The sequence below is a fragment of the Calidris pugnax genome, unplaced genomic scaffold, assembly GCF_001431845.1.
Source record: "Calidris pugnax isolate Ruff unplaced genomic scaffold, ASM143184v1 scaffold24, whole genome shotgun sequence".
Classification (NCBI taxonomy): Eukaryota; Metazoa; Chordata; class Aves; order Charadriiformes; family Scolopacidae; genus Calidris; species Calidris pugnax.
Genome location: NW_015090922.1, coordinates 14,638,428 through 14,658,906, shown reverse-complemented (window position 1 = coordinate 14,658,906; position 20,479 = coordinate 14,638,428). Strand labels below are relative to the sequence as shown.

The window sequence follows — 20,479 nt, the reverse complement described above, 5'->3', positions numbered from 1 at the left end:
CTTACATTTCTCTCTCTGCAGCAGTTGCCAACGCGTGTCTTTGCTGGTGTTGGCAGCTGACTGCAGGCTGGGGCAGAGGAACGGGGAGGCACAGGGGCAACAGGATTTTCATGCTGTTTGACAGACCTGCTAAAGTGTGTCCGGGGTTCAGATTAACTCATGTAAGCACGTGGAACATTTCCTAGAAATGGTAATTTAATGGGTGCAGGTGGCTGGGCTGAGGAGGATGCAGGAAGGTGGTCCATGACTTGGTATGACACTAGATATTTGTTTGTAAATATCTTCTGTCTCCAGAAAAAAAGCAGTGTGGATGGCAGCAGTACAAGTTTCTCACCATTTACCTCTGCTACTGTGCAAATCTGGCCCATTCTTACCTGAGAGAAATCCTCTCTAAACGGTGAGAGAGAAAGGACAGTCTCTGTGGTTCTTCTGTACTTCTGCTGCCTCCAGCAAAGCGGCATTGAAGCATGAACCTTGTACTTTAGGGTACACAGCATCTGTTTGCTTCAGGTGTCCGTGAAGCCAGTACACCTCAAGTTGCTAGTCTGGACTCAAAACAGAGGTGAAAAGCTTTAGTTTGTGACTGTCAACTTCTCCACTACAAAGTACCCTGATCTTGTTGTTAACAAGCCTGACACAGATGAGATTTGGAGGCTGAGCCTGCTGTTCCTAAGGAGCCTGCAGTTTGCGCTGTGCCCCGTTAACTTCGCTGTGCTACGCTATGGGAAACACCAGTCATCAGGGCTATCACTGGCTTAGATCATTTAATGTTTGTAATAGGTAGTGTTACACCTAGGATATCAGAAATATCTTACAGCTTGGCCCAGAATTGCTATTCCTCCACAAACTTCCCTTTTAAGGGCAACTAGAAAAGCAAAATTCTTTTGGAACTAAAATGGCACCTCTACATTCATGCCTTTTTCTGCTCTTTGTGCTTATATGGTTCTATTATTAAAGACAGCAATTGGGAGGATTGGCTGCACACAGTAATTGAAAGAGGTTTATGACCCCTTTGCAGTTTTTTTTCATTTCCCCATTTGTTCCTCTGTTAGGTTAAACCCTGATGGAGAGACACTCCTAAGTCAGTCATCCCTGGCCCTTGCTGGTCCTGCAGCGCACCTTGCACATGTGTGTGTGTGTAGGTGTGCACACACGTGCAATGAGAGGGGATTTAAAACTGGTAACAAACAAAGAGAGTTTGTGCGACCCTGAGCTTCAGCCCCAGCTTTCAGGTTGCTGCAGTGTCTGCCAACAGCTGTTTCCAATTGACTCTTACTGTGCATATATCCCTGTAGTTTATTCCCCCTTTGTTTACACTAAACTGTCGTGTCCTTTAAAGTAAAATAGCTGCATGGGTTGGGTTTTCTTTCCCTCCACTACTCAAATGTTTTTGTTTTACTAACACTGTGTTAAAAGGGGTCAGGCAGAGCTCATATTTCATATGGTCCAACAAGCCAAAACCTAGCTAGAGTGAGAAATAGATGTCTCTTGCTTTCTTTTGCAGAGAGACTGGAGCATGGTAGACTGAAAAGGGATGAAAAGTGAATTGCTAGCTGAATTTTGCTGACAGTTAACAGATTCGTAAGCCTTCCTCCCCATTCTCATCTCTGTTTTTGTAAAAAAAGCTCAGTTTCAACTACTTGATAGCAGCATCTTTCAGTTTTCCTGCAGTGGAAGGATGTAATTTTCCTTGTTTAATGGAATCTGATGCATCCAAAACAAAGCTCTGTCCCATAGGCCAACTGTAAAGGTTTGAATAGGCCCGATATCAGTTTATCTCACAATATTTCCAGTAGGCCATAATTCAGGCAGGACCTATCTGTCTGTGGTGAGTCCAGGCAACTACCAGCTTCAAATCGACTTTCTTAATGGTGTTTCCAACATAGAATTATTTCTGTCACACTGGAAATCTGCTGTCCTTCATGAATTTCCTGACGTCTTCAATTTCTACCCGGCTGGAGATTTACTGTCAGGCTCGTGTGGTCTGGAAGAGTCATCCTAGATCCCTGTGTTTCCCTGCTTTCACCTAGCAGCTGGAAATTTCTCTGACCTCTCTCGTCAGTATGGCTTCTCTCTGCCTCCATTACTTTAGTAATAGGTAGTATTTTTGCTGCTCTAATGCTTTTGTTGTACCATATCTCTAAATGTTCTTGTAGAACATTAAATGGTCCTTGCAGAACATGCCTAAGGCATGTATCTCTCACTGTCTTCCTCTGTGAAATGCTCTGGAGACATCCAGTTCTATGAGACACATTGCTCAGAAGGCGGCTGAACATATACTTATGGAACTTTTTGGTGCCAGATATTTTGCATGAATTCCAGCAAAATAATTATGTCAGTGTTCTTCTGAGATGTGTTTGTTATTCCTGTGGCCCAGCTAGTCAGCAGTAAACCTCTCAAGAGGCTGGAAACAGTATGAGTGCTAGCAAAATACCATAAAACTAGTAGTAGCAGAAGGCAGAATCTGACTATACAAAAATAGTTTTAAATGTGAATATGACAGTAGCTAGATGCTAGCAGGCAGCTTCACCAAATGTTTGTGGCTTTCATGATTGTCGATTCAAATATCTGTGAATAAGGGAGAAGAAAAGAGACTTGTGCAGTATTTCCAACCAGAATACTAAAGAGACCAAGTACTTTTCTCACATAGCTATGCCTCCTCAGAGCTTCTAAACCCTTTCAGTTCAGACATTAAGAGAACAAGCTATTCAGCCAATGTCAGTCTCTGTGTACTGCCTCCGCTGTGCCCTCAGTCCCTGTGTGCCTTTCTGCCATGGGACAATACAGTGTTCACCCTTATTTCAAGGTAGATTCCAAGCAGTATGATTTTTTTTGGTACAGACAGTATCTTGATAAACAGCTCATTAGACTTAGCAGTTCAGTTCCTCAGTGTGCTGTCTTGAAAAATACTAGGAAAATAAACAGTGCCTCTTGGGTTCCTGGAGACATGTTCTGATTTCAAATTAGGTCCACAACAAATGGCTTTACCTGCTATTCTGAGTATGATAAACCCTAAGGTTAAACTGAGCATGTCAGTCGGTGCCATCCTGTCTTAGATCACATCTAGGAACATCTAGATAGGTTGATAAAAGATGAACCACTGTGTCATCAATATGTCACTGGAATTTGGGGACTCCCAAGTCTGGCCCTGCTTTGCTTTGTTTGGCTCAGAAAGGCAGCCATCCCCAGATCCTTCTTGGTAGGAAATTGAGAGTATTTGGATGCAAAGTAGCTTGGTCATTCATGAGCTTTTACTGAAGGAAGAAAAGGGAATAAAAGAAAAGAAAAATGGGAAGAGAAGGGGAAGGGGAAGGAAAGGGGCTAATTCTTTATGCACTTGGCAGAATACTTTCACTGTGAAGTGATAAAAAGACACTGATGGATTTTTTTCCCAACTTGTTGATATAATGGTGTAAGATGTACCTGGTAAAATGTCCCAACTTTTGTCCCCAAAAGGTTAAGGCACTGTCTTCTTCACTGATGAATTGCCAGCTGAGATAAGAGGATGTGAAAAGAGTGGCTGCACCTTTCTGTCTTCTGTATGAACCTGTAGTTATACCAGCCTGGCTCCTGAACACTTCTTCTGAGAGCAGGGAAACATCTCCTTTCCTGCCTTTATGGGGTAGTGACGATCAGTATTCCCAAAACATAAATATTTCACAGCCTGTAGCTTGGCAGTTGTACAGAGCCTTAGGAGAGCTCAGGAGTTAGAGACAGCTTATGTCCCAGCCTCAAAGTTTGGGAGTAAATTGACTACTAGCCTGTGTGAAATGAGTTGTGGAGATGAAGAAGTCTGCCATCAGTAACAGCTAAGCTTTGGGTGAGCTATACAAACTGGCCTTAGGATTCACCTAAGTATCAGTCAGTGCCTCACTGTCACAGCTACTACTGCTGGCAGCTTTTGGAAGCACTGTGATTCAGTTTAGTTTGAAGTAGAAAATGGCTGTGATACGTGATAATCAGGCTGCTTCTCCAATAAAATGGAAGAGTGGGATTGTGATCCCTGTGGTATGGGCTCTTAATGTAGCTGCAGTGAAACTTGGGGTTCTCTGGTAGTAGGCAAGCATGCTTCTTTCTCAAAAGCTAAGCAAGATCTAAGCCTATGAAGTAACTCACTTTTTCCTCTGGGGGGGAGATGGTTAAAGAGTGACAAGTATTCTGCTTTCATCCATGGGAGGGAGGAATGAAGGGGGGAGGTTACTGTGAGTTAAATCAATGGGTATATTTAAGGAGGAAAAATGAGCAAGCACTGGATGTCTGTAAGGGAAGCTGATGTAAAACTGCAACATGTCTCCCAGGCATGTTCAGAGTCAGGCTGCCAGCGTTCTCCAAGAGGACGAAACAATAAACCACTTGATGTCTGCAAGTGAAGCTGGTGTTAAATCAGCCGAGGTGTCCTGGGGAGATTAGTGATGAATTACTCTGCAGAGTCAATAGAGATTATTTATGAAGCCAGAGGGGATAGAGGGAGGCAGGCTAAGTACCATATCAGAAGTTATTTGGTACTTGTTGAGCTTTAACATTGCTTGAAGATGACTCAAGCAGTTGGACTTCCATATGCTGCCACCAGATGTATGGGTGAGGGAAGAAGGAGGGAGGATTCTCAGTAAAGATCTTTTTCCCTCCTCATCTGACCACTTTCAGGCTGCTGTTGAACAAAAATAGTCAATATCTGCACTATGAATGAATGTGCTGCAGCTGAGGAAAGGGGTACTGTCTTTTCTTTTGGTCACATTTACTTCCTGAGTCCCAATGCCAGGATCCGTGATTTGGTGAAGCGTCATGGAGAGAGAATACAGCTTGAATTGTATGCTGTTTCGAATTGAGTTGTCTCCAGCAGCTGGAGGAAGAGTGCCTGCATCTGCAAAGCTTGTAAGAAAGTCATTGCAGACTCTTCGATAGATACGGAAATGTAATTTCTCTAGTGTAAATTTTTGGGCCATAATTCCACTTTAATTTGCTGTCTGTCCCATATGAGTTTTAGGCTCTGAGGGATGCCTCTATTCAGTTCTAAATGAAAGATTTTACGCATCTGCTTTAGGTTGCTCTTTAATCAGTTCACCTGTTTCTGTTTAAAAGCAGCACATCTGTTTCATGTTACCACTGGCCATCTTTAAGATCTACTGCATGGCTGGGCATGAGTTTTGAAAATACAGGAAGAATCACTTGATTAACAATCCTTAGGCCAGTTATTCAGCCAGTTTTCAAGTGGGAAGATCCTTGTTTTGTGCTGTTGATGCTTACAACTCTTGAAATCATCCTACCCTATAAGAGGAACAAGCCCACTTTGGAAGAGTAAGATTCTTTTGCCGTAAATCCTTCTGTACTTGTAATTGGATTGGTAATAATCTAGGATGCACACCTGCAGGCACTGTGGCCCCGTTACAGGCCTGTAAGTGACTAAGTTAAACTGCTTCTCAGCAGGAGGCTGGCAAGCTCTTTCCTTCTCTCTACTGTGGGCTGAACCATTCGAGCCAGATGTTTTTCTACTGATGGCAGGGCACAGAATCATCCAAGAAATCAAAGTGTTTATATAACTGTCTGCTCTTAGGGCTCTCAATTATTTTTGAACAGAAGATATTTTCAAGTGTATTTAGTGCTGATGAATGGCAGCAAAAGAGTTTGAAGTCCTCAGGCTCCTGGACAGAACAGCAAGATCAGTAATAACATGTGCTACACCTTCTGTTGAGTTGCTGTACCTCAGACCTGTCTATTTGGTCCTGTTTACTGCGTCCTTAAACACAAAGAGAGGCACTTGCACTGTGTAATGGGGCTCGAGTTATTTTTATGGAAAAAACATGAAACTCGCCCTCATTCTTCTTATCTTCAGTGAAAGTGGCAACAAAAAAAACCCCACCCTGGCATTCATGGGTTGGCTTATGTGTCCCCTCTGACAGTCTGCAGCCTGTGTCTCAAGGCAGAGCTCATCTGTGGACTCCAGATTCTGGAAAGTGTAAAGGTGCTGTCTAAAGTAAAAATAACCAACAAAATGTAGCACTTCAAAAACTGCAGGCACCAAATTGTCTGGGCATGTGTGTATGTGTTTGCTAGGAGCCAGACCCACACCTACTAATATGCTTCTCAGCTCTCATGGTCACAAGGTTTGGTAAGTTCAGGGTCACACCATGGACTTTACGATTCATGATTATTAAAAGCCAAAAGAAACCCTTCGGTTTTCAGATTGAGACTGTAGGGCTTTATGCAGAACCCCATGTACTGAGGTTTTTTGTTTTGATCCCGAGTCAAACTGATGACCTAAAGTAAAAAGTTTCCAGCCTTTTCATTGTAAATCTTTGAATCCTTGTATCTCATCCAAGAGTGGCCCAATTATGTAGCTTTTTTGGAAATTCAGTAGCTTTTTTTTTACTTGGTTGGTATCAGTTTGCCCTCCTTGTCAAAAGCAGACACGATGACCAGCTAGGAACAGAGTGAGAACAATTAGTTCAGAGGTGTAATATGTGAAAGCTTTTGAATGTCTGCTGATTCATATTTTAGTTTCCAGCTGTTGGTTATATTGGGCAACATTAAAATGTTTTAAGTTTCTTAGATTTAGTAATATTTCCTGTCTGTAAAAATAAAACTCTTTCTTTTGCTTTTACCTAGTTCCAAAAATATGATTCTATCCAAATGGTAATAGCAATGTGAAATTTCAACATGGAATTTCTTAGCACTGAAGGCAAAAACATTCTCCCTCATGCATCATCCTGTCTCTCATTTATATTTGCATTTTCTCTTTCTGCTGTTAATTAATTATATTGATTGTAGAAGGTCCATGGAGACTACAGACTTCACTTCTCAAATATTTCTTTTCACACTTTCCTGTTTCAGTCCCAAAACTGAGATTTTTCTTGTGGATAGCCTTTCCTTTATGATTCATTAGGTCCTCCCCTACTCTCCTGAAATGACTGATGGGGGTGTCATGGCTTGGGGATGGTGGGGTAGAATTTGTCACTTGTGCATTTCTTTGTTGACATTTGCACTGAGAACCATCAAGTTCATTTCATGTAATCTATCAAACAGCCTCTCAATAATCACAAATTTTGACTCCTATTGGTATATCCTGGTTTTCAAGTGGAGATCTTGAGGTTTTTTAATTGATTCTGTGTTTTGTTATAAATGATGACCCCTACTCATTGCACACAGATCAACAGGATTAGGTGGGAAGGAGAGTGTAATTTTAATACCTCAAATAATATTAATGAGCTTTTGCTTTCAGAGTTTGTTTCATATTGGATATGAAATATGGATACATGGATGCTTTCAATTCCTTCTTCAGCTGTGACTGCTGATAGAGTGAACTTACCAAGCACAATCAGTCTTCTGACAAGAAGCCCTTTTCTCAGATCTGTAAGGGAAAGATCAGTCCCATTGCTTGTTACTCTGGGAAATGCTCTAATATTCACAGGCTGCGGTGTTACATGGGCTCACAGTCACAATTCACATGGATTTGAGGGGGTTTACTATAGCAAAAGAACTTGATGAGGGAGGTATCTGCTATGGGGGAAGTTGGAAGCACTTTCTATCTATGAGGACCTGATGGTTCTTAATCCTCATCTGATTTTTGATGCGTTAGCTGAGCAGGATAAAAATATGCGATCTATAAAATCTCTGCCTTTGGAACTGATACATTCATCTTACTGAATACTCTAGAATAGCTTCTGCTTCATAGTAGAACTTCCCATGTTTCTTTTGTGCTTTTTTAGTGCAGCTTTTCAGGCTTCCTACTTTCTGAACCGTCAGAATCACTTAAGCTTTGCACTAATGGTACAATGTTGATGTTGTTGAAAGGCTGAAGCTGTCAAATGAAGAAATCAGACAAGCAATCTTGAAGATGGATGAACAAGAAGACCTAGCGAAAGATATGCTTGAGCAGGTGAGAAAGATTACAGTCAGATATATCTTATTAAGTCCCTCACTGCCTTTCTTTCACCTGAAGTAAGTGGGTATATGTACTGGCTCTGTTGGTATGTCTGCAGACCTGAACTTGGCCCTGTCGTGTCAGCAGAGCTGTACGTGGGAGCATAAGAAAAGTATGTTTCCCAACGTTGTCAGATATTGCTCCCTCATGTAACTCTATTTGTATCAGGTTGAATTCATAGCAGTTTTCTCTTCTTCATCCAAAATATGCATGATTACCGTTGATATGAAGTTTCCTTTCTTGGCCTCTCTTCTCACCTCTGACTTTCCCATAATTTTTCCCATCTCTTCTTTATACTGCTAAGTTTTTGTTGTTGTTCTATCTTTTTTCTCTTCTTTTTCTTGATCTCCCTTCTCTGCCTCCAGCCTTTCCATTGGGAAATGCCCTGAATCAGGCCACTCAGGTCAATGGTTAGAGACTGAACTGGAAAGGATCTCCTCGCATGTGTGTCGTTTAGATGTGGTGTTGGGGGATATGGTGTAGGGAAGAACGTTGTAGAGTAGGGTTGATGGTTGGACTCGATGATCCCAAGGGTCTTTTCCAACCTGAATGATTCTATGATTCTAATTAGAATGGTTAGAAAGGGAGTCAGGGACTTCTGTCCCCTGCAGTTGGTTCACTGTGTAACTTGTGTGGAAAAAAACAAAACAAAACAAAACAAAACCCAACAATTAAACTGCCATTGCCCAATTTCCCCCATTTATAGAGGGTGAAAGATGATGTTTTGACCAAAGATGCATATGATGAAATTTCTTAGGAGTGTGCAAAATGTTACAATTCTGAACTGCCTGACAAATGCAATTCCTCCGTTGTGTGCAGTCACAGTATTTAATTGTATACAAAAAGCTTTTCCATTTTGGAAATTTATAGCCTACTTATCATGTTATCTGAATGTTCACAGCTGCTCTAGAAGTCACTGCAAGCTTCTGATGCTCCACACCTTTGAATATCACATATTTGGGAAGCGGGATAAAGTATTAAACAGTGTTAAAAACCAAAGTGCTTGATAGGCCTTGTGAGCAGTTTTTGTGGGTGTGCACTGAGGCTGGTGCATGGCAATATTTTAAGTGCACTAAAGCACAACTACCACCAGATATGTCAAAAATCTGTCAAAGTATGAGCTTTTAAGGTCAGCATATGAATAGCAGCCAGTGTCACACAAACAGCCAGTCGCTTAGTTATTGTTTATTGTTTCAGCAGAGTAGGGCAGACCCAAGAGAGAGATAGATGAGGCTTTGTGTGTACTCTAGGGTAGGCACGATGGGTACTTCACCCTGAGCGGGACACATCCTGCTCTTGTTTGCACCAATCTAAGCTGCAAATAAGCTGTGGGAATGAGAGTTCTCTCTGTACTTCCCCTTGGGTAAGTTGCAGTAGCACTTGGCCTTTTGGATTTAGAAATGGGAAATTCCCCATAGACTTAAACATTAATCTAATGGGGTCAGCGAGGGATAAAGACAGAACACCAAGCAAAGGTTTAAAAAGGTCAGTTTTGTAGCCACAGCTGCACTTTTTTGAAGTTGCAGTCACATGGCTGAGTCAACGTAATACTTCCCCATGGTAGCAGAAAAATCTGAGGGCCCTCTCTCTCTCCACCGAGGTTTGTTTGTGCCTCTCTGTCCCTCTCTCTTTTCCCTGGATCTCTCATCTCGGTGTTTGGTTTGTGTCTGTCACTCTAGCTGCTGAAGTTTGTTCCTGAAAAGAGTGATACCGACCTGTTGGAGGAGCATAAACATGAAATTGAGCGTATGGCCCGGGCGGATCGTTTCCTCTTTGAAATGAGCAGGTCTGTTTGATACATTATGGGAAAGTGCACTGACGGCTTCTTGGAAGCAGCTGTAATTGTTATTGAAAATGGATCATCTGGCACTGAGGGGGAATGTGCGAGAGATCGCAGGCCAGCATTATACCCTGCATTTGCCAGAAGCCCACAAATGTTACAAATGTTTCCGTTCATTACAGTAAGTTTTTATTGACGATAAGCACTCTCCGTGCTGTCATTTAAGGACCAGTCCCCTGATGACCAGCAGAAATCTGCCTCCCTCTGCCTAAAGTTGCTCACGCAAAAAGGAATTCAGATCCAGCTATCACATGTAGGGTAGCCAGGGGTCAGGATTTCATATTAGATCCCTTTTTCCATTCAGCTATCCCATCTCCTCATCCTTCTTTCTTGTTTCAACTTTGCTGCAACCCCAATCAGGATTAGCATCTTGTTCTGCTAATTGACATGCAGATGGCATCTCCCATGAACCGTATTTTGAGAGTAATGGGAATTCTTCCAGCTTTTCTTCGGTTGTGATCAAATCATGCCTTAAAGGTCCTCCATTTTCATAACAAGATTGATTATGTAGCATTAGAGGTTTGAACCATGTCTGTAATCCCACCCATAGGCCTTGTGGGGCTCAACGTCCAACCATTAGATTATGTAGGCAGCACACTGGTCTGGGGGGCTTCAAAATACGGTTGCAGTTCAGTGTTGGCTTTCCTCTACCCTTCGTGCAGGATTGACCACTACCAGCAGCGGCTGCAGGCATTATTCTTTAAGAAGAAGTTTCCGGAGAGGCTGGCAGAAGCAAAACCAAAAGTGGAAGGTATGGTTAAAGCTTTTGCTAAGAGTGGGGCAGGGAAGTCAGAGAGGTGTGTCTTCAAAGGAGGTGCTGTTACATGCGTGCTATGGTTGTAGAGCCGGTGACTCCAGGGCATGTCATGTGCTAAGAAATGAATTCTGTCTGACACTCTTCTTGCATGCATTGACTTAATAAAGTCAGTTTTGTGATTGTCATGCTGTAAAGATGACATGACAGATGTCACAGTGTGCTACCAGGCTGTGCTGAGCTGCCAAAACCTTTCTGTGCAAGGCCTTCATTTCTCAACCTTGAGTTTTTGCACCTTCCCTCTCCATGGGGCAGTTAGAAAAGATGCCTCAGGACGGTGGTGTTCTGGGATGGGAATGGGTAACTTACAAGGAGGGGGGTTGTGCAGCTTCTTTGCCACATCCATGGTTATCACAGAGAAGAGATGTGTGTATTCTGCTCTGTATTTCCAAGTTAGCTCAAGCCTTTGCTGGCTGTGCTTTTAGAGTGTGAGGTTCAGGAGAACAACCTTGCCTTCTGATTTCAGAGGAGCATCCTACAGGCTAGATGTAGCGCATCTTCCTTCCAGTTGTCCTAGTTCTGGGCATGTGGGTGAAGGAAGGGGAGAGTACAAACACAGACTGTGTTGCAGCATTTTCTGGGCAATAGTCAGATGGGCATTTTAGGGTACTTCAAATTATGGGTCCAAGCATGTTAAAACCACCACTGTGCAATAACCTGTAATTTTTTTTTTCTCTCTTTTCAAGCCATTCTTCTGGCATCCAAAGAACTCACCCGAAGCAAGCGTTTGAGGCAACTCCTGGAGGTAGTTCTGGCCTTTGGGAATTACATGAACAAGGGCCAAAGGGGAAGCGCTTATGGCTTCAAAGTCTCCAGCCTGAACAAAATTGCAGACACCAAATCCAGCATAGACAGGTAAGCCAGAAGGCTGTAAATGAGTTAGTTACCGTGTTGCTGCATCTCTTATCATAGTAATGAAAGTAGGTTTTATTTGTTTTTAGCTCTGTAGACCATTTAAAGTGATGTCTTATTTGGCATTTGAGTGGTGCTTTTCACTCTAAAAGATCCTGTAGCAGTTGAGACCACCTATTAAAACAGCACTCAAATTCTGCTGTTTCTTTGGGTAATGCACATCTGTTGTTGGATTGTTTCTGCAACACTATGCAAAGATGACAAAATGTAGTATTTCACAAATAACTGCAATAAGTTTGGTGGGGAGGAGGATTTCTATGGAATTTGCCCTTTATACCAAAGTTTTATGGCCATGGTTATGCAAAAAAGCAATCACAAAAAACTCTGACCACAGTTTTATGTCTCCTGTGAAACATGGCATATGTTTCTGCTGCAGGACTGTCATAAACTGGCTCTCTACCTACAGCAGTAATGGAACCAGAAGGTATAGCTCAGAGAGACTGAGCCTGGCTGTATCTAGAGCAGTTAAAGAAAATAGCTGGTTTGGGGAAGGTGGAGCTATTCATGGCCATGGGCTACAGGTCTTTATAATGCTACCCCATGTTTTGCCCCACATCCCCATACTGGTTCTGGAAATTAATCCAGCTGTGACTGGGGAGAGAATACCACTTTTGGGCTCCAGAAGCACTAAGGTTTTCCTTGGAGTACTGGTTCTTACTAACTTGCGTCTTCCTTGACTTGTGAGACCTACTGAGACCATAGTTGTGGTGAAATGACTTTAGACTGTGACAGAATGAATAATGGCAGTAAGAAGCCATAGGAAATTCATCCCTACCTAACAGAGTTTGAACTAACAGAGTTCTGTTTTGACTACCACGATGTCCTTTCCGTATTCCAAGGCTAACACTTGTGTAGCCAGTGTTGAAAACTTTTTTGCCTTAATGTAGCTTAGCTTGATTTTTCCATGTATTAAATGTCCTGTGCATATTCTGTTCTCTCACCAGTCCCCAGCTCCCAGGCTCTGGTCTGTGTGAAGCAGTGGCCATCTGCTGTCTTGCCTGTCAGTTAACCACATAACACCCACCGCGAGTAGCTGTTACGGCTGGCTGTTCTCTCTACATCCAAAATTCATCATCTACTTTGCAAATTTTCTTAAACCTTCTCCTGCATCTCTCACACATCTCATTTCTACTCACTCCTACTGGAGCTGCCATTGCTTTTGTGGTAGTGAGCCTGACCATTACTCAGAAGTATAGCTCTTTCATTACTCTAGGAGTTTTCTTTGCGGCTTCTTCAATCTTCAAGAACCTTTTCCTTTTCTTGGTTAACGCTTAGGTTTTTTCCATATTGCCTCTGAGAACAATTCACTTCTCCCTTACAAGTTAATGTCACTTTGGTACTATTAGATGTTATTCTCTGAAGTATCTGGGGTCAAATAGTATCCTGTGTTACACAATTTTCTTTTCTGTTACACCACCTACACGGATGGAAGGATGCTGCTGCTTCCAGAATAAATGAAGGCAAAATGTATTGCTTGAGGTTTTAGGAAGGATGTTCATAAAGAACTAATTCATTTCAGTCTGTGATACTTTTTTACTTTTTTTTTTTTAATAACAGAGATTCTAACTACAGATACATTGCTCATTTTGTTCATTCAAGCTCATTTCCTACCCAAATATTTTTCACTGATATGTCACAATCCTCCCATCATCCTCTCCTTCTCACCATCATCTTCTTTCTCATTTCTCCCTTCTTTTTTTTTTTTTTTCCTTTTAGGAACATTACGCTGCTGCACTACTTAATTATGATCTTTGAAAAGAATTATCCAGATATCCTAGATATCCAGTCTGAGTTGCAACATCTTCCAGAAGCAGCAAAAGTCAAGTAAGTCTAGTGCTATTTCTTGTTCCCAGAGCTGGAGTTCCCAGTGATTTCAGTTATCTTAATGATCGGTTTTTTAGTGCTGTCTTTTAAACTCATGGCCAGACTTGCAGCTGAAATGCCTTTTCTCACATCCTTGATGTTATTCAGGTGTACATCAACAGATAATTTTGGTCCAAAAACATTTGTGGATAATGAAATTGACAGCTTTACTCAGATACACCTATATCTATTTCTGAATCAGACATTTTAACTGGACTGGTTGTTGTTTGTAACTCGCTCATCATATTCTATTTTTGTTCATCTAAGTATTGTGCTATTTTTTCTGGATAATTGAAGATTTGTTTCTCAGGCAAGGCACAGAGACCCTGTTTCTAATGATCAGGAAGATCATTCAAACTTTTGCACCAATCAGTCTTGCACAAAAATTAGAAAGTGTCATACTTTCAGCACAAATTTCAAATACATTTTTTCCCTTTCTGTTGGTGTCTGTGGAAAATGAATACACATGCAATCCTTCAAAATACCGGCATTTTTTTCTTTCCAAAGCACTGCTCAAAAATACTTTTACATATTTTTTGCCCAGTCATGATTCTTTGTGTAGGGAACTACTCCGGCTAATAAAAGATAAGTAAATGTGGGTTCCCACTTAAAGGCGTTTATTAAGGCTTTAGTGGTGGTTTTGAGATGTAAACTGCTATTCACAAAATACTTGAAGGAGATGCCTGCTGACTCACAAATAGGTACTAACTAGTTACCTGGAAATGAAAATTCTTTTTTTTTCATACAAGTCCTAGGAAAAAACCTCTTGTTTGTATATGATGAGCAGAAGTTCAGTACAACACTTTTTTCTAGGGAAGCATGTATTACCATGAACAGTAGGGTTATATGTTCAGTTAAAATATAAGCTTGCGAGCACTACCATATGGTAGAAATGCAGATGGAAAAAAAAATGTTTGGACTGTGAGCAAGACAAAAATCACATGTAAATATACTGCTAATGGGATTTAGTAGTTAAGTCGTTCAACAATCTCATGTAGATATAATCAGAGACCCCAGTAATGTGTGTGCTAAAGCTGGGGGCCTTGGTTATGTGTCAGCTGATAATTGCAAGCTGGCCACGTGGCATATGCTCCTTGCTGGAGGGTCAGGCTCAGCTCACAGGGCAGATGTTCTGAGGGCAACCCCCCTTTTCTTCCCCGGAAAATCCTGATCTTCAGTTTGACCACAGGCAAGCAGGGTCTGCCTCATCTTACATCTCATACAAAAAGCAGCACAGAGCATTAACAGACCCCCTTCCCCTCCTTTCTAATCATCTGGCGTGGCTGGTGCCAAAGGCCGGATACCAGACTTGATGGGCCAATGGTATGTTCTGCTGCACAGTTCCTGTATTCCTGTGTAACACTGCTCTTTTTGTTTTATCTGCTCTGTGTGTGTCTCCTGTGCAGCCTGGTAGAGCTGGAGAAGGAAGTCAACAACATAAAGACTGGATTGAAAGCTGTTGAAGCTGTAAGTATCTGAAGGTTTCCAACGTGCCATACTTAAAATATCTCACTCAGAATCAAGGGCACTATATATTTTATGATAAGAGAAAGTGGGCTTTCTTTTTCAGTTCCTTTCCATTCCGTTCCAGAATGCATTAACCAAGAAAAAACAAATAAAAGCTTCTCATGTTGAGCTCCTGCTGATGATCTTAGCAGACTTAGGCCTAATGAAAAGCTTGTTTGATCTCAGCCTGGAAAGTAAAAGGACAGTTTGACAAATGGCATGCACTGAAAGAAGAAATAAAATTCTTGCTCTTTCTTACTGAGAGATGGCTGGCTGCTGAACAAGTGTTTCACATGGCTCTTGGAGTAGTAGTAAACTGGTAGTGCACTGTTATATGCAATCCTAACCTATCCTAAGCATTCCTTGGGAAAGCAAAGGAAAAAATAGACTAGTTAAAGATGAGGGAACTGAGTTGGCAAGCAAAGAGACAATGGCATTTTTTTCCTGCTATTAATGAAAGCCTTTTAAACTGGACTTAGGTTGCCTGTGTTCAATTTTTACTTAGGTAGTGCAAAGCCTTCCATCTCAACAGAGAACAGTACAAATGGTGCATTGATGCAGTTGTGTGCACTGAATCATGAGAGTTAAAGATGAGGGATGGGTCTAAATCTCCCTGGAGTCACAAGTTTGTGTGTCAGCTGTGGTTCCCCTACTTGGAAGCCTCCTTTAGTGAATGTGGTGGGTGGGCCAACACTTCAGTCTTCCTGAGGCAGGAGAACACAGAGTGGGACACCATGTTTGGTAGCAGGAGATAGGAACTCTCATATTTGCCTCTTGCCTATGCCATTGTCATACATGTGTGGCTTTGAATAATGTGTTTGCTTCCTCTCTGTGAAATGGCAGCTACGAATACCTATGTCTCACAAGAGCTGATGTGAGGAACGTCAAGTTAGTGTTTGCACAGCAGTTGAAAAAGTAAAGATTAAGAAATTCACTGTATTGTCTCTATCCCTTAACATCTCCCATCATTTGCACAGATAAACGAACGATGACCCTAAGAACATAATTCGCTCTTTCAACAAGTATAGAAACAAAATCCCATGTTCAGGTTGGTGCTGGCATCTCTTGCCTGTTGGATATACCAAGGCAAGGGTAGTGCTGAGAGACAAGGCAGAGGCCTTTGGGACTCAAGAAGGTTCCTGCTGTGTTTAGCTGTTCTTTGCCCTTTCAAAGAGGGTTTTATTAGCCACACTTTTCAGTGTCCCTCTATCTTCAGGATGTTTCACCTGTCTTTTTCAACTCATGTCAGTTTAATACTAGTTCCAGATGGGGAACATTGTGCACTGGGACTGCTGGCAAAGGGACCAGTTGTTGGGAATTGCATTGGGTGGTTTCTGTGCAAGGATTACCTATCTTCAAGGAACTAGCACAGGACCCTCCACTCCTCCTCATCCACTCTGAGACAGACGATGATACTTCATTTTCCTTTCACCTGGCCTGAGTTTGATTCAGCTCTGGAGGCAGAGGAAGGGATCCTTGTCCTGTCAGCAGCCCCCAGTTTGTCTGGCTGTCTCCAGCAGTTTATCATATAATTAGCCAATGATCCTCCTGTGAAAAAAAAAAACAGCTTTCCAAACCTTCTGTATTGTTGGAGTAAGGCAGAATGCAGCAATGAGAAGAGATACTGCTGCATACGTGGAGTGCAGTGTTTGGGAATTAAAAGCACCTGTAAAGGGAAGGCTGACACGGAGTTCATGACATGAAGAGAGGCCCATTTTTGGCTGGGACAGATGATTCCCCTCACTGAAATATAAGTACCTACCTCTGTTTTGCGTTCTGTGTTCATGTCATTTGTCCTTTTGCCTTTACAGCCATTTTTTTCTTTTCTTTCCCATACATGAGTTCCACGGGCAACCTCTCCTCCTCATTCAATCACCATCTTCCCTCCACAGTCTTCTCTCTGCCATGGTATTTTTCATCTGGCGCTGCCAGCACCTCCCAGTCTGCTTGCTCAATTCGCGGTTTTCTGGCGTGTAAAAAGCAGCACTGTAGCAACAATAGAAGATCACTGTCAGGTGGAAGGGGGAGGAGGGGAAGGTGTGATTCTTGATTCCATTCCAATGTGTTCTCACCACAGCCTTGGCTCCAGTGACTAAGAAGTTTCTTCAAGGCCCCTTAAGAATAGAAAGCTAAAAATAGTTTCACAGTCAGATGTTCTTAAAGGTACTACTAACTCTTTGCCTTCCTGGACGTGCAGCTTCTTTGTAAAAATAAGATGTATTTGTTTTCAAGACATGCATGCAGCTGTTGCCTTTGTGTAGGATGCTCCCAGAAGGACAGCTAAGTAGTTCTTGGTCCTCTCCAAATGAGGAAGTGAATTCTGTCAGCAGAGCCCTTCTCTCACATAGCACGGAGATGATAACCACCGCTTGAGAAACAACTGCCATGGCTGAATCATTTCATCTCTCCAGAGACCCAGCAGTCCAGCCCTCTGGGGCAGTGCTAGCTTCTGCTGTTGTGCTGTTATGACTAATATAGACCATTTCTAGAAGATACAGAGGAGTTTCTTATTCTCTGGCATCATGGTTACTTGTGTGGTTTGCTTTTTTTATTTTGGAATAATTATTCTGCAGGGAAGGACTGAATTTGAAATTGAAGGTCAGACCACCTGATCTTAATTTTACTTTGAAAGACATTGCTCTCCGGTAAAGGTCCCAAATGCCATAGCTTTCAACAGTGAGTATGATGACAGAAACGTTATACTCACCTGCTCGGGGAGGCAGGGGAGAACGGGGACAGAGCAACTTTCAGATAAAATTAGTTTAAAAATTAGAATGGGAGAGAGTGGCTGAAAAAAATATGCATAATTCTTAGGAGCATGTGAAGTGATGTCTTCTGTACTTGTAAGTTCCAATTCAAAGTGATTGTAACATAGAGACAATTCATTGCAAAGTGATGTAAGTAACTAGTGCTCCTGGGACTGTCCCTTGTGATGTATTAGGAAAACCAGTGGAGAAAAGGATGTAATATAAAGCAGGGGAAGTAGCACTTCTTTAATGTGGACTTTTCTCCAGCCAGCTGCTCATTGCTTTTCCTGCCCCTTTTCTGCCTTGTAGTCTTTCTTTGTAGTGGTTACATTCTCTTTCCAGCTCACATCAGACCAGAAGATATATCGCATCTGATTTTAGATTGTTGATGGCCAAAGTAATTCTTTGCATTCAGCAGCACTGTGGAGAAAATCCCAAGGAGTTTCTCAGCGTACATGCTTATAAACCTGCCCATTTGGCTCTGTGAACCAGTATTTTCATGACCAGTAACAGAGAGCACCAAACATGCATATAGTTGGAGTTGTAGCCTGCACAAAAATATTTTTTCCAAAGGGAACAGAAGGTCAGATTGTAACTTGACCTGCTGTTTCATGCTGCTTTCCCTACAGAGAAAGTAAGACTTTATCATTCCCACTGATTATCCAGCTGAGAATAAAGATGAGGGACAGATTACAATTTCATTGTCCCCATGAGACTGTCAACTGCATACAAGCCAAGCACAGGCATGGGAGACTGCCAGTCTTACCATAATTTAGTTGTTTTGAGGAGCTCCATAGCTCTTTCAGTGCCACAAGGATGATGAATATTGTAGGGAAGAGATAGCATGGGTAGTCTTGGCTTAAAACTAAAAAAAACTTGAGCCAGAAAGAATGAATCTTACAGTATTTTTTTTTTCTTTCTGTAGGTACTGGAAAAATAGAGCTTTGCTTCCTCTGTGTTTATATCTATCTTTTTTTTTCCCCTCATAAATCTTTTTATCACAGTAGCCTGTTTTTTTATAACTGTGACTTTTATGACATCCAAGCTAATGCTTATTGGTTAGCAGGGTGCTGGCAAATGTTGCACCTGAAATCTTTCTGCTTGTTCTTCAGTAGGAGAACAAATTTAGATATCTTTTTCCTGCCCAACTAGTGTTCTTCAGAGAACTAAAGGTGAGATCCAGAGCTAGGGACTATATAGGTTATTCACACGTACACATTTCCCCAAGTATACAGCCTTTTGAGCCACCGTGGGAAGAGAATACAGAGGGAAACTTCCTATTGAAAATTCCAAATTCACTTGCTACACAATCTGCATTCTCTATTATTTGTCATTCTTCATAGGAACAACACACAAACAAAAAAAGCAGCATTTCATGCACTTGATGCTTAAAGTTGCTTTAGAAATTCAACATATTGATGGCTTTCTTGGGAGTGGTTATTGTTTGAGGATAAAGGGAACTGTAACTGACACCTTCCTTCATCCCACCTTAACCTTCCCTCTCATCCTGAAAAGGCAAAACGTTTGACTTAGTGAGAAAGTAGTTTCTGAGTTACAGCTCTGGATGAATGCATGCGGAGCGGGATCAGAGCATGCTCTGCACTGAGTGAAAAAGATGGACTTCCCTGCTCCCTTTCTTGCCGGCAAGGAATCTTAGATGCTTGCCTGCCTATATCTCTTATTTATTCTCTTTCAGGAACTGGATTATCAGAAGAGACGAGTGCGGGAATCAGGGGACAGGTTTGTTCCTGTCATGAGCGATTTCATCACTGTGGCCAGTTTCAGCTTCTCGGAGTTAGAAGACCTTCTCAATGAGGCTAGAGACAAGGTAAGAATACTTTTTGAAGTGGTTGGGGTTTCACTGGCTCAGTAAAAAGCCTGAATCAAAATGAAAGTAGCAATTTCAGCTGCTGAGACTGTACCAAAAACTACAGAAGAAGGTTCAATGCTCTTGCCCACTTCTTGCTAATCTTCCTTAATGTTATCCGTGTGTGGCATAGAATTGTGATGGCAATGTCTGTACCAGGATAGCACACTGTGCCATGGTGTGAAAGGGACAGCCTTTAAGCGGCCTCTCAAAAAGAGGTCCTTTGGTGATTAATGATTGTGACCTCATATCTTTTACCTTCTGCTTCTGACTTGATCCTGCTCTGCTCATTCAGCTGGGAACATTTGTGCTTCATTTCTTTCCTTTAAAAACTCACTTCTGGGTCATTTGGTAACCCTGAATACGTGATATTTTCCACTTAGGCTTCTCTGTTACTGCTTGTATTTCAATGCAAGGATAGAAATCCCAAAAATGCATGGTTTGTCCGATGTTCTTGGATCCCTCTTACACAGCCAGCATCATGTGTGTGTTAATCTTCAGGTGATGCTGTGATCATTCTGTCCTTTCACTGTCTGCACCTCCATTCCCAGATTTGTACAACTGAGGAGGAGCGTGGTCTTTGCTGATGATTGGAGTCTGGCACTAATCCCTCTGCCTCTCAGCTGAATGAGGAAGAATTTATATGAAAAGATCATAAGCATATGAAAATGTTTAGAGAAGAGCAATGTCTAAAGTAAACGATATGTAATGGCAAATCTTCCCTTGTTGGCTGGCATGTTAAAAGTGCTTGGCTTTATGAAGCAAATGTGTTATTTCTTTTGGATTGAATTGTTTCCACTGCTAGTGTCAATCCTTGCAGTGTTAAGGGACCTATTGCATTATTAATGAAACCTGTGCTGTTAGGTTGGTAGGCCTTAGATTTTGAAGAATAGACAAAATGCAGGCTGAGGCTCTGAACAGTAAGACTCCTCACTCATCCAGTGGCTCTGCAGCAGTGTCATGCTGTAATTCAAAAGAATTTCCTTGCTGTGGAGATAAAGTCAGTAATATG

General features: G+C 41.9%; 1 protein-coding gene across 5 annotated transcripts in view; it reads left to right on the top strand.

The window, feature by feature from the left end:
* DAAM2 (dishevelled associated activator of morphogenesis 2) overlaps positions 1-20,479 on the top strand; it is a 217,830-nt gene that overhangs the window by 181,736 nt on the left and 15,615 nt on the right. For all 5 annotated transcript variants that reach the window (XM_014950958.1, XM_014950957.1, XM_014950954.1 and 2 more), the window contains 7 exons: positions 7,789-7,873; positions 9,598-9,704; positions 10,421-10,509; positions 11,259-11,427; positions 13,201-13,308; positions 14,754-14,814; positions 19,297-19,428. In XM_014950958.1, the coding sequence (XP_014806444.1) occupies positions 7,789-7,873; positions 9,598-9,704; positions 10,421-10,509; positions 11,259-11,427; positions 13,201-13,308; positions 14,754-14,814; positions 19,297-19,428 (751 nt within the window). The remainder of the gene's footprint in view (positions 1-7,788; positions 7,874-9,597; positions 9,705-10,420; positions 10,510-11,258; positions 11,428-13,200; positions 13,309-14,753; positions 14,815-19,296; positions 19,429-20,479) is intronic.